Source organism: Aotus nancymaae, unplaced genomic scaffold, assembly GCF_030222135.1.
Source record: "Aotus nancymaae isolate 86718 unplaced genomic scaffold, 86718_ANA_hifiasm-v0.15.2.pri h1tg000032l_0, whole genome shotgun sequence".
NCBI lineage: Eukaryota > Metazoa > Chordata > Mammalia > Primates > Aotidae > Aotus > Aotus nancymaae.
Genome location: NW_026988445.1, coordinates 11,570,016 through 11,583,285, shown reverse-complemented (window position 1 = coordinate 11,583,285; position 13,270 = coordinate 11,570,016). Strand labels below are relative to the sequence as shown.

Sequence of the window (13,270 nt, the reverse complement as noted above, 5' to 3'; positions counted from 1 at the left end):
GGGATGGAGGGAGATGGTTTAGCCACAGCAGCCAGACGTGGAAGGGGAAGGATTTCCATGTCCCCTCCCATCCAGAGGGGGAAGAGCAGGATGAGGTTTGCAATGAGGGGATACTCACGCTTTGCTAGAACCCTTCTCAGGATGGTCTGCAGCTCAAAAGCAGAGATCTCTGCATCCTGTGGGGACACAACCAGAGCATAGTTACTGGCCCCCCCGTGGGAGCTGGATGAGCACAGGGCAGGACACCAGTGCTTTAGGTAGGCCTGGGGTGGGGTCTATGAATTTGCATTTCTGACAAGCCCCAGGGGCATGTTGGGGCTGCTGTCCCTAGGCCACACTGTGAGTAGTACTGCCCCATCCTGGGTTTTAGATGCAGTGTTTTCTTCTTTTTAGAACACCCAGGCTGGACTGCAGTGGTATGATCCTAGCTCTTTGAAACCTCCAACTCCTGGGCTCAAATGATCTTCCAGCCTCAGCCTCCCAAAGTGCTGGGATTACAGGTGTGAGCCACTGCGCCCAGCCTAGATACAGTGTATTCGTGTATAGATGCAGTAGGGAGAGTTCCCTCACCATGTCTTTGCTGTAGAGAATAGAAATAATAAATACTCTACCCATGTTCATGGTCTTAACTTAGTTCTCTTACATCATTCCTCTTATCTGGCATATCTTCTTCATTCTTTAAAACTCAAAGCTCAGACTTCCTGTAAAACTGGTGAAAATCAGCTGCCTCCAAGACCCAGTTGGCCTCCCTCTAGGTCCAGCATGCCAGGGCACCACTCCCCGCCGGGCTCAGATGTCTCTATTCACTGATACATATTTGTGTAACTCATGGATAAATTCCTTTAAAAGTTGACTGTAGACATTTTTGGCTTTTGGGGGTGTATATGTGTGGGATTCAATCAGTGGAGAGAGAAGACTCTCATGGCCCCTTTCCTTGGGAATCTGGAGTAGAGGGAGAGAGCCCGGTGGAGGCGTGGAACAGACAATGCCTGGCTTAGCACTTTGATGGGTCTTTAGCTCAGTGAAGGGAGGCCCAAATGAGCTCATTGACTGCAGAATTCCTCCACATAGTGAAGAAAGAGAACTTTTTTTGGAGTTGTTGGGAAGAAAGAGGGCTAAATAATTTTGTGATGGGGCTAAATAATTTTGTGATGGGACTAAATGGCTGAGAGATTTTTTTAAGAATAGGGAAGTCGCCAGGCCTGGTGGCTCACACCTGTAATCCTAGCACTTTGGGAGGCTGAAGTGGGAGGATTGCTTGAGCTCCGGGTTTCGAGACTAGCCTGGACAACACAGTGAGACCCTGCATCTACAAAAATTTAAAAAATTAGCTGGGCATGGTGGTATGCGTCTATAAACTCAACACTGGAGCCGGCCAAGGCTGGAGGATTGCTGAGCCCAGGAGTTCCAGAGCAGCCTGGGCAACATGGCAAGACTCATCTCTACAAAATAAAATAAAAATTAGCTAGACATGGTGGTATGCACCTATAGCCTGGATGACAGAGAGACCTTGTCTCTAAAAAAAAAAAAAAAAAAAAAAAAAAAAAGAAAAACAGAGAAGGCTAATTCAAATACTCTGTTGCAGGTTGCTCGCGTTCTTGAGACTTGAAACCCTTCCACCTCCCCAAATCCTTTGTGGAAATCAAGGATAAGGGGCTGAGTTTCATGCCTCAGTTGGTGTGGAATAGAGAAAACAGCCACAAGGTGAGCCCAGGAATCCTAAGGAAGGGGAAACAGAGTCAGGGCTGACCATGCAAATGCACGTGGAGGTCTTAGGGAGGACCTGCGCCAGAGGGCTGAGCTGGAACCCGAGTGCCATTTGCAGTTTCTCTTTGCTTTTGTTCAGTTTGCTTCCTTTCCCCCTTTAAACTGCAGTCTCCTTGGGGACACACACTGTCTCTTCCTTTGCATCAACCAGAGTGCATAACATCATTTTTGGGAACATTTACCTCCCCTGCCAACTGGGCAAACAGCCTCCTGAATCCATCATCAATGTCATCCTCTTCGATGTCAAACTGGAAGGCGAGGCAGAGACAAGAGAACACGTCAGAGCGAGGAATGACAAGTGCCTGCCTGCCCTTCCATGGCAGCCGCCTCCCACAGCCGGGCTCCCCTTCCCTACCCGTCTCTGGGGCCTGAAATCTACTATTACTGGGGTTGAGATTCAGTATAGTGTGAAGAATTAATATAAAGTTTTTTTCTCTAATTAAAACATGAGAGGGAATGTAAATTATGTGAGAAGGAGTAATATTCTAATTTCTCACAGAGGTATCTTCTCCAGCATTCAAACAAAATGGCCTTTTAGGATCTATTCTAGTGGGGACTCGGAAGCATAAAGACTAGCTGGTATGTTCTGGATGGATTTTGACAGTGGCTAGCACAGCCCAATAGGCAAGGGACCGGCCCACACCCTTAGCACAGAGGCCAGAGCCGGTACAGGAAGTTGACTGTTAGATTCCCAGTGCCGGGCTGTAGCCTTAGTTTCAGGCTTTGAGAAGTCCAAAAACTCCTGGAGTTTTTTTTTTTTTTTTTGCTCCTCTGCTCTCTGGATTGTCCAGGACAGAGTGGGTGAAATTCAAGGAGTTACAAGTACCTCTTCAAGATTGGCTTCGATTTCATCATCGACAGCTCTGGAAATAGAAGGAAATTATGTGTTACTGGAAGGCAGGAGAGGGCAGAAAGGCCTCTAAAATGGAAGTGCAGTGCTAAATCCAGCATGGGGTAGGCGGGGTGGGGGGAGGTCTCTGTATTCCAAGTTTCTGTGATAACATTTCTCTGCATTCCAAGATTCTGTAATAACGCATACCCTAAACAGCAAAAATAAAGGCAGAAGTGATCTGAAGGAAGTGTCATGACCAAAGCAGCGTGGGCAGTTGGAGACTTTTGTTTGCTAGTTTTTGGTCTTTATCAAATAACACAGTCTTCCCACGTAAAGGAACAGCTGCTAAGTTCCACTTGAAACATCCTTTGCTGTCACAGACATTCACACTGAGAATCACGCAGTGCACATCCTCGCCTACTTGCTCTGCCTCAGGTTGGAGAGGAGGGCATTGCGGAGTCCTGTGTCATTTCAGCCAAAGCTCAGGTCAGGCAGTGGTGAGTTTATCCTGTGACTGCCCCTGTGTCCAGGGCCAGGTCCTTCTGCTCCATAGTGAGGGTAATTGAGCTCAGGAGGGTCTTCCTTGGGCCACTGTGATCTTAAACTAGGCGACCAAGAGTCCTATCTGCAGAGCCAATGCCTGGCAGAAGGAAAAGGGGACCTCTTGGTGCTGATCATTGGAATCTGGAGCAGAAGGATTCCTATCTTGGGACAAGGAAGTTGGATACCTTTGAGAGGTAGGGTGTCCTGTCAGGGTAGGGAACCCACCCTGGAGAGAGTTAGGGGATGAGGCTTCCCTGGGATAGTGACCTGTGGCTGGCAGGGAGAGTACTGAGTTTGACAAAGGACAGTATTATTCTAACGCCACTCGCTCATGCTATTTTCTTGTCAGTGAGGACTAAACTGAATACACCAGGCTTCCTCTAAGGACCCTCAGAGCTGAGAGGAAAGGCCCTTCCCCATGGTAGGCTTTAGCAAATGAAGAGTCCCTGTCAGTGGCAGAGGGGCTGCAGCCACGCTTTAGTGGCATTTATTGGTTTGCAGCTGCCTGGCATGGCTTTCTCTCTCTTCCCCATGGGAAATTATTTCTGCATCATGCATTATCTTAGGGCACGGGCAATTCCCTGCCTCTACCTCCCATGGCTTCTTCCTCTATAGGAACCAGCAGGCCAGATGGCTGACCCAAGACCAGTGCCTCAGACACACTCCACGAGATCTTTAGACCTGAGCGCGTGACCCAGGGTTCGAGGGGTCATCCCACACCCTGGCCCTCCAACACATCCTTGGCTCCTGTTCTTCCCAGCCTGACGCCCCACCTCCCGTCAGTTCTGGAGTCTTCAATGGTCTTTCAGTGAATTCCCTTTTGCTTAAATCACCCAAGGTAGATTCTGCCTTTGTCAATCAAGTGCCCAGCTGAACATACATGGTTGAGGCAGAAGTCAAAGTGGCAGAAGTCATCGTGAATTGAGGCCACCTGACAGTGGCAAGAAATTGTGATGTCAGCCACAAAGGGTTCCCAGACATCTGGGATCTCACGAGGCAGGGGAGAGGGAGCTGGCAACGTGACGACTGTAACAGGGAGAGGTTCTGGAGGTGGGAAGCGCTGAGAGGGTCACTTACGCCCTTGGTGGCTCTCCTAGGCCAGGTGGTCTGGAAAAGCAAGGATTACACCAGCACTGCTGGGCTTTCTCCAAATGACGAGACTGGATTCATAGTTTAACACTAAAGTACCAACTTGAGAATTCAGAGGCACACTTGTGAAATTAGATCCTGCAATTCACGGTACAGCCACCTCAACCAAAAATATCCACAGTGGCTTTTTCCACTGTTTACCTTAATATAACACTAAAACTTCCTCCATCCATCAAATCCCCACACCAGTCCTTCGAGGTGGGCAGGTGCTACAGAAAAAGTCACTGACATTCAGAGGACTGAAGAGCTCCCTAGGGGCCGAGGAACAGACCAACAGGTAGGGACAGGGAGGGGTGAGGAGAGGAAGAGACCAAACCACCTACTGGTAGTCGGCTTTCTTTTCGGAAAAGACCCGGACACAGAAATCCCCATCCTTGTTGGGTTCGAAGGTGGAAGGCACGAGGATGTACTCTCCTGGCGGCAGCTTGAAGCGGTTGAGCACCTCTCGGAGGTTGATGAAGGTGTCGGAGCGCTCCCTGGCACGATTCGTCAAGAAGAACTTTTTGCTGAGGTGGATGTTGGTCTGCCCACTTAACTGAGGAATAAATAGAGAAACAAGGGGGTAACACAGGGGTGGGGGAAGGCTCCAGGCAAATGTCATATTCATTCATCGAGATAAAAGCAGTTGGGTAGCATGGTGGCTCAGTCTTGTCCTGGTGCATAAGGAGGCGAGGCCACGTGTCAGAGACCAGCCTAGACAACATAGGAAGCCCTCATCTATACAACAACGACAACAAAAGCAATACAGTGACAATGCCCGAGTCATTTTAGATAAAAAGCAAACTTCTGTTGGGGGCAGTGGCTTATGCCTGTAATCTAGCACTTTGAGAGGCTGTGAGAGGATTGCTTGAGGCCAGGAGTTTGAGACCAGCCTCAACTTTTGTAGAGTCAGGGGCAAAGTAGTGACTCCTGATTCTACAAAAAATAAAAATATTAGCCAGGGGTGGTGGCATGCGCCTATAGTCTCAGCTACTCTGAAGGCTGAGGTAGGAGGCTCACTTGAGTCCAAGAGTTCAAGGACGGCTGCAGTGAGCTATGATCACACCACTGTACTCTAGCCTGGGTGACAGAATGACACCTTGTCTTAAAAAAAAGCAGCTGGGCACAGTGGCTTATGCCTGTTATCCCAGCACTTTGAGAGGCCAAGGCGGACAGATCACGAGGTCAGGAGTTCGATACCAGCCTGACCAACATGGTGAAACCCCATCTCTACTAAAAATACAAAAATTAGCGGGGCATGGTGGCCCACGCCTGTAATCTCAGCTACCCAGGAGTCTGAGGCCAGAGAATCGCTTGAATCCGGGAGATGGAGGTTGCAGTGAGCCCAGATAATGCCACTGCACTCCAGCCTGGGGGACAGAGTGAGACTCTGTATCAAAAAAACAAAAAACATCAAACTTTCTACCAAAAAAACACAAATGCCTGGTGAGGAACTCGGATGCACATGCCAACAGGGGGTTTCACATCCCTTCAGCTCTGCCTGCAGAGATGCTGGCCTTTCCAACAGTGTTCACCAGCCTTCCTCTAAGAGATTCTCAGTCAGGAATAGCGTCCACATGGCAGATAAGCTCGGTTCTATGTGGTGTGTGATGCACTAATAAAAGCAAAGACAGGACTGGGGGCGTGGAAAATACAACCCAGCTTCCAAACCAAGCATGATCTGCTGGACCAAGGCTGGAGCAGCATCCAGAAAAGCCCCACGTGCTACTGGCTGCACTGCCTTAATGTGAAAGAAATGTACTACAGCTGGGTCAAAGTGCCCCGTGTGTCTATTTGAATAGTCGTGACCGTGGAAGTCAAACAGCTACCAGGCATCCCATCTGCTTCAGTCAGCGGTGACTGTGGGCCCAAATGCTCTTGCAAAATGTAACTCATCCCACGGTAGTCTAGTGAGGTGGATGACCAGTTTTACTGAAAAATAAACAAATGCAGCCAGGCTCAGTGGTTCATGCCTGTAATCCCAGCACTTTGGGAGGCCGAAGCAGGTGGATCACTTGAGGTCAGGAGTTCAAGATCAGCCTGGCCAACCTGGTGAAACCTTGTCTCTACTAAAAATACAAAAACTAGCCAGGCGTCCTAGTGCACGCCCGGATTCCCAGCTACTTGGGAGACTGAGGCAGGAGAATCGCTTGAACCCAGGAGGTGGAGGTTGCAGTGAGCTGAGATCATGCCACTGCACTTCAGCCTGGTGACAGAGCGAGACAAAACAAAACAAACAAATGCAGAGAGGAGCTGGAACGTTCCCAAGGTCATACAGCCTGGGAATTGGGTCCTGGTCTCCTTCTCTGTGATCCCACGTTGTCTTTTGTTTTTTTTTATTTTTGAGACAGAGTTTCGCTCTTGTTGCCCAGGCTGGAGTGCAATGGGGCCATTTTGGCTCACCGCAAGCTCCACCTCCCAGGTTCAGGTGATTCTTCTGCCTCAGCCTCCCAAGTAGCTGGGATTACAGGCATGTGCTACTACGCCTGGCTAATTTTGTATTTTTAGTAGAGATGGGGTTTCATCATGTTGGCCAGGCTGGTCTCGAACTCCTGACCTCAGATGCTCCACCCGCCTCGGCCTCCCAAAGTGCTGGGATTACAGGTGTGAGCCACTGCACCCGGCCTTCCTGTGTTGTCTTATAGTACCGTCTGCAGGGTTCATCTTTTCCCTGACTCAGTCTTCTTCTAAGAGTGACACAAGACTCTGTGAAGAGCCTCCTGCAGTCTTAGGACCATGGATTTTCTGTTCAGAACCAAACCCTGTACGGGCTCTGCCAGGGCACAGGGAGGCAGCGAGTTCCACGAGGACTTCCCAGAATACCTTGCCCAGAGCTTAGACTGGTGGGGTCTAGAACCTGAGCGACTTCAGCAGGCCCAGGGGTGACCAGGACTCATCCTTCACCACTCCAGCCCCTGCCTGGGCTTCGTGGTGCTCCCTGAGCCTCAGCAGTCTAAGCCTCTCATTTTCGTGGTGACCTGAGCACCTGGGGACATGGGCCAGACGTACCTCCTCTGGAACCTGCAAAATAAAGGAGACACAGTTCAGATGCCGGGAAAGCAGTGTAAGAAAATGCATCACTGTGCTCTTCCCTTTTGCCGCCCCCTTTTCTCTGTAGCATTAGCAATATCAACTAATTCAACTGAGTAACTGTTTTCCATGGAACTCAAAGCCTCTCCAACATGGAAGAAAATCCTCTTACAACACGACAGTCACGTTGATAAGCCCTTACCTTCATTCCCAATTTACAGAGCATAAATCTGAGGCACAGAGATGTGAAGAGACTCGTCTAAGGTGGCAAAGCCCATATCCACCTCCCACCCAGGCGGGCCCCACTGGAGGCGGCAGCAGGTGAGGGCCGGCCTGTGTCAGCCAGGTCCAGTGGTCCGGTCTGCATTTCCTTGAGCAAGTCCCCTCCCCTCTCTGGCCTCAGTTTCCTTATCTCAAAAATAGGACCAAATGCTCCCCTAGGTCCTTCCCAACTCTGAAAGCCCATGGCTGTGTCTCCAAGTGCATATGTTGTGGGGGGAGGGAACTGTGTATCGCAATTCCAGCTGCATTCTCCTTGCAGCTATTCTGTCCCAGAGCTGAAGTCCTCCGCTCCGGTTTCAGAGATGGAGGGCTTTGGGAGTCTGTGCATTTTTACAGCTGATGGTGTCTGCCCAACTCCCTTTGTCAGGTGGGTGAGCAGGTGGAGGTCACTGTCCCATGGGTGGCACACATTGCCAGCGGTGAGGACAGGGAGCCTCCTCCCCTGGCACCTCATCTGGATTCTCGCAGGGGTGTGCCGGGAAACTGGTTCTCAGGAGAGGGTGGGAGCTCTGATTTGTAGTATTTGCCACTTTACATGGTGTAAACAGGTCCCCGCCAGGGCCATTTTCAGGCTGCCGAGGTGACCTCAACAGACATGGGTCAGAGGGAAGACATGGGCTTTGGGAGCTGGGAGGAGCCAGCCAGCCCATTAGACCGAAACATGACCCACTCAGTGCCCTGAAGTCTTCCTGGCATCCCTCTTCTCCCGCTGCTAGCTGCAGGCTGGGAAAGCTCTTTCTCGTGCTGCAGAAGGGAGTAGGGAGAGCCCGGGGGGGTGCGTGTGGAGTGAGTTCTCTGTGCCCCAGCCCCAGCCTGAAGCAGGAGAGGAGGCTGCAATGTGGCTGCCCTCTGGCTGCTGCTGAGCAGGGATTTTCTTCAATTTGGCTCAGAGTGAAATGAAAACACACAGACAGCAGGAGTCTGTGTAGGGATCTGGACTCCAGCCAGCAGAGCCCCGGGGGAGCATCGTGACCCGTGTTCCCCTGTCCCAAGCTCTCCACCATCCAGGCCAACGCCTTTGCTGAGCTCTGAGCAGTTGCACTCATGGACTCCATCCTGCCCTCACAGTATTGCCTGATGTGGCCCAGTATATTCTGTGCTCTGTAGATTAGTGGCTGGCCAGAACGTCAGGCCTGGAGAACGTGAGAAGGAACATGGGGGTCATGTGGGAGTGGAATTCCCTGGAGGCTGGCTGTGGGGGCCCCGTGAAGGGCTTAGGAGCCCCCACAACCTAGACCCGCAGCAGGGGCCTCCCTGCGTGGGCTTCTCCTGAGCCTGGCCAGGCTGGTGGCTTTGCTTTTCCTTGGCAAAGCTCCCTGTCTGGGATCCCATCCTCAGTTCTGCCTCTGGGGTCAGCTTTCCATGCAGGGGCTGAGACAAGCAAAAGAGGAAGGCAAGCGGGAGCCACCCTGCTCTCTGTACCTCGTAGATGCCAAAGCCGATGGTGTGCATGTCCTCGCCCATCTTCCTCTGCCGCCGCCGGTGCTTCTGAATGAGCCCCACCAGGAAGGTGCAGCCGCTCTCCCCGTCCTCCTGGTCCTCATCCTCCTCCTCCAGCTTGATCAGGTACTGAGGGTTCATCCAGAATGTGTCTGTAGCCAGAGGGGGGTAGAGGAACTCAGCCCTGAGCAGGCATGCATGGGGGCAGGGACAGCTGCAGGGTGGCCCTGGTCTCAGGCTTGGAGGCTTCTGAGAGAGGGATGGAAATGAAGGGAGATGGCGGGAGATGGTGGGAAAAGGCAGGAGGTGGTGGGAGATGGCGGGAGATGGTTGGAGACGACGGGAGACAGCAGGAGATGGAGGGAAAAGGCAGGAGGTGGTGGGAGATGGCGGGAGATGGTTGGAGATGACGGGAGACAGCGGGAGATGGAGGGAAAAGGTGTGAGACAGCGGGAGATGGCGGGAAAAGGCAGGAGGTGGTGGGAGATGGTGGGAAAAGGCAGGAGGTGGTGGGAGATGGCGGGAGATGGTTGGAGACGACGGGAGACAGCGGGAGATGGAGGGAAAAGGTAGGAGGTAGTGGGAGATGGAGGGAGATGGAAAAGGCAGGAGATGGTTGGAGATGGTAGGAGACAGTGGGAGACGGCAGAGGTGACAGAAGATGCTGGGACATGGAGGGAAACGACAGGAGATGGTGGGAGATGGCAGAGGTGGCAGAAGATGGTCAGAGACGGCGGGAGATGTTGGGAGAGGCTGGAAGGTGGCTGGAGATGACAGAAGCAGAGGAAACAGGGTCGGGATGCAGACTGCAGGCCTTGCCAGGCTGGGGACAGGTGGCGGTGGCTGTGGAGAGAGGATAGCCTGCACTTGTCTGAATCGAACAGGAACCTAAATTAGGTTTAGAGAGAACCTTGCCGTTCTCTCTCTCTGGCTCTCAGGCTGGCTTGTCTTGGAGTGGTGTGTCACCCGGGAATGCAGGGTGGTTAGAGCTGTGACTTCCCCACATGGTACCTTCTCGTCACTGGGCTGTGATGGGGGGTCGGAGGTGGGGCTCAGCTGGCCTGGGGGACTCAGGCCCCTGCTCCCCGCACTAGCCAGTCTCCGCCCCCTCGGTGAGCCCGGAGGCCAAGAACATCCTGTGTCTAATTCCAGACTCTGGTTCTGCATCCCTTGTCCTCTCAGGCCTATTCCCTTGCCCTCCTCCTGAGGTCTCCGCCCTCCTTACTTCCAAAACCCATCTATTAAAAAAATCTAAGATTCATTCATGTTTAAGGAGAATTATGCTAATCACCTTTCCATACGTAATGGGATAAAACCCCAACTGTGAAATTAAAGGCACTGTCTTGTGCAGGGGTTGGCAGCTATGGTCCTGCAGGCTGCCACCTGTTTTTGTAAGTAACGCTTTACTGGAACGTAGCCACAGCCATTTGCTTAAGTATAGCTGCCTTTGGGTTATAGCAATAGAGTTGCTGCTGTAGAGACTGAGTGGCCCACAAAGCCAAAAATATTTACTATCTGGCCCTTTAGAGGGAGTTTTCCACTCCTGATCTGGTGGGTAGGAGAGGTCCTTTGTTGGGGGCAGAGAGCCTTCCCAGCACCTCGGGACTGCCACTTGGTGGCTGCATACTTGAGGTGAAGGAGTCAGAGCCCCAGAGCTGTAGGTCAGCTAGTTCCAGTCCGACTACTTGCTCTATGGCCCTGGTACGCTAATTAGAGCCTCAGTTTCCTCATCTGTAACAGAGAATCACTATGTGACCATGACCTGCCGCCATCGTACTTAGAGTGACCCCACAGTCAGGGGGCCTGGGTTCAAATCCCAGCATGCCCTGCAGCCTTCGGCAAGTCACCTGCCTCTCCAAGCCTCGGTTTCCTCATCTTAAAGATGGAGGTGATAGGAAAGTGCCTGCCTCAGAAGTTTGTTGGGAAGATTAGATAGACTATTATACAGGCTGACTATCCCTTATCTGAAATTCTTGGGGCCAGAAGTGTTTCTGATTTTGGACTTCTTGGATTTTGGAATATTTGTATATACATAACGTGTCATGGAGATGGAACTCAAGTCTAAAGACAAAGCTCATTTCTATTTCATATATAACTTATACATATAGGCTAAAGGTAATTTTATAGCATATTTAAAACAATTTTGTGCATGAAACAAAGTTTTTTTTTTTTTTTTTTTTGAGACGGAGTTTCACTCTTGTTACCCAGGCTGGAGTGCAATGGCGCGATCTCGGCTCACCGCAACCTCCGCCTCCTGGGTTCAGGCAATTCTCCTGCCTCAGCTTCCTGAGTAGCTGGGATTACAGGCACGCGCCACCATGCCCAGCTAATTTTTTTGTATTAGTAGAGACGGGGTTTCACAGTGTTGACCAGGATGGTCTCGATCTCTTGACCTCGTGATCCACCCGCCTCGGCCTCCCAAAGTGCTGGGATTACAGGCTTGAGCCACCGCGCCCGGCCGAAACAAAGTTTTGACTGTGACTGTCATCTGAAGCCAAGTGTGGAATTTTCCACTTGTGTTGTCACGTTGGAGCTCAAAAAGTTTTAGATTTTGGAGCATTCAGATTTCACATTTTCAGGTGACGGATCCTCACACTGTGTACAAAGCACTTAGGACAGTTCCCAGCTCTGAAGCTGTGCCCCGTAGCTGGCAGATGTTATCATGATCGACAACTGCTGACGGACTAAGCCCTGAAGGCAGAAGAATCAAGGCGCTCAGCAAAGGCTGGACCCAAGGAGAAGTCTTCACCCCCATCTGCGCAGGCCCAGTCAACATTTGCGGATTGAACTGAGCATCCAAAAGGGTATGCGGCACAAACAGGGCCTGACATGTGGAGGCCTCCCTGGTGCGGGCCGGCCGCCTGGGTGTGGGGCGCATAGAGTGGCTCACGGCTGTGAAGTGGGATAGAACACTGCTCCCGTGAGCATGGCGGAAGGTCGTGGCAGAAGGTCACGATGGGCACCAGGGGATCTAGGGCCTGGAGAGGACATCGTGGAAATCGTGGGTCTTGGGTTTTGCTTGGGTAGGGCAGCCAATGAATGCAGGAGGTAAGGGATTGAGAAAGAGAGCAAGGCTCAGGAGAAGGAAGACAGAGAGGGTTTCGGTGAGCAGGAGCTGCCCCTGGGGCTGCCTGCTGGGGGGTGGCGCACAGCGTGGGGTAAGGGGAGCCTTGGCCTTTGGTGGCCCCACATTGCAACAGCCCTTACTCGGGTAGTTCCTGCAGCCTCCCGCGGTGGAGCCCCGCCTCCAGTTCCCATCCATCTTAGTGAGTTTCCACTTCTTGTAGCTATCGCTGGTGAGGGTGTCCGGGGTCAGGTTGCAGATCTCCAGGCGGGAATAGTGCCTCAGGAAGTCACCGAAAGACATCCTGGCAAAAGCAGAGACACAGCCATCGCAGGGGATACGAGGACACACTGGTAAGCCTTGACTTTGCACCGACACCAGACCAGGAGCTACCCAAAGCCAGGCAGAGCAGCTCGCTGGAGCTGAGTGGGTGGGAACCAGGTTCAGAATCAGAAGGCCCAGATTCCAGGCCTGGCACTGCAACTTTCTAGCTGGGTGACTTTGAGCAAGTTACTTAAACTTCTTGAAACTCAGAACTCTCATCTGCAAAAATGGGAGCCATGCCCATCAAATATGACAATAATGGGTGCCATTTGGTAAAGTGCATGTGTGTACAGGTGCAGGTGGTCCTTAGAGTGGCACAGACATACGGACATGTGGGTCCACTGCTGCTCACTAAGGGACCCGTTTCTTAAGGGACTGGGACAAATCTCTAGGAACCTGGGGGAGAAAGGCCCCATCTTTCCCTTGTTTCCTCCTGGGATCTGAACATTACCAGAGGAATTCCTTTTAGCCTTTTTGTGAAGCTGCTCGGCTTATAAACCCCATTGTCAAGATGGACCACTGAAGGGGCTTAAGAATGTCTTTATTGGGGGTCTTATAGTGAATTTAAAATAGCAACAAAACCAAGATCCTACACTCCCGAGTCCTCCGCATGGTAAACTCACTTTTGGCCAACACTTTCTTATTAGGAGTTTTCTAGTACAGAACGTTGGGGCAGACAGAGCTTTCCCTGAAGCCTCCACGAATCTTACCAGAATTCTCCATCTTCATGCCGTCTGGTCAGCCTTTCTCTCTCCTCTGGGTCTATAGTGTTCCAGCTTGGGCAGCTGGAACAAAGTATTGAGAGAGGCATTAGTGTACGCCAGAGTTGAGGAAGAGGGACATCTGCTCCCACTTCTGAG

The 13,270-nt window shown here is 51.6% G+C and overlaps 1 protein-coding gene across 1 annotated transcript in view; it reads right to left on the bottom strand.

Moving 5' to 3' along the window:
* The window catches only part of CAPN2 (calpain 2), a 61,445-nt gene that overhangs the window by 8,957 nt on the left and 39,218 nt on the right, over positions 1 to 13,270 (bottom strand). Inside the window, exons 8-15 of the mRNA XM_012459749.2 lie at positions 13,121 to 13,195; positions 12,230 to 12,390; positions 9,005 to 9,174; positions 7,280 to 7,291; positions 4,615 to 4,826; positions 2,594 to 2,630; positions 1,950 to 2,015; positions 119 to 176 (exon numbers count right to left, since the gene is read on the bottom strand). Of these exons, the coding sequence (XP_012315172.2) occupies positions 119 to 176; positions 1,950 to 2,015; positions 2,594 to 2,630; positions 4,615 to 4,826; positions 7,280 to 7,291; positions 9,005 to 9,174; positions 12,230 to 12,390; positions 13,121 to 13,195 (791 nt within the window). The remainder of the gene's footprint in view (positions 1 to 118; positions 177 to 1,949; positions 2,016 to 2,593; positions 2,631 to 4,614; positions 4,827 to 7,279; positions 7,292 to 9,004; positions 9,175 to 12,229; positions 12,391 to 13,120; positions 13,196 to 13,270) is intronic.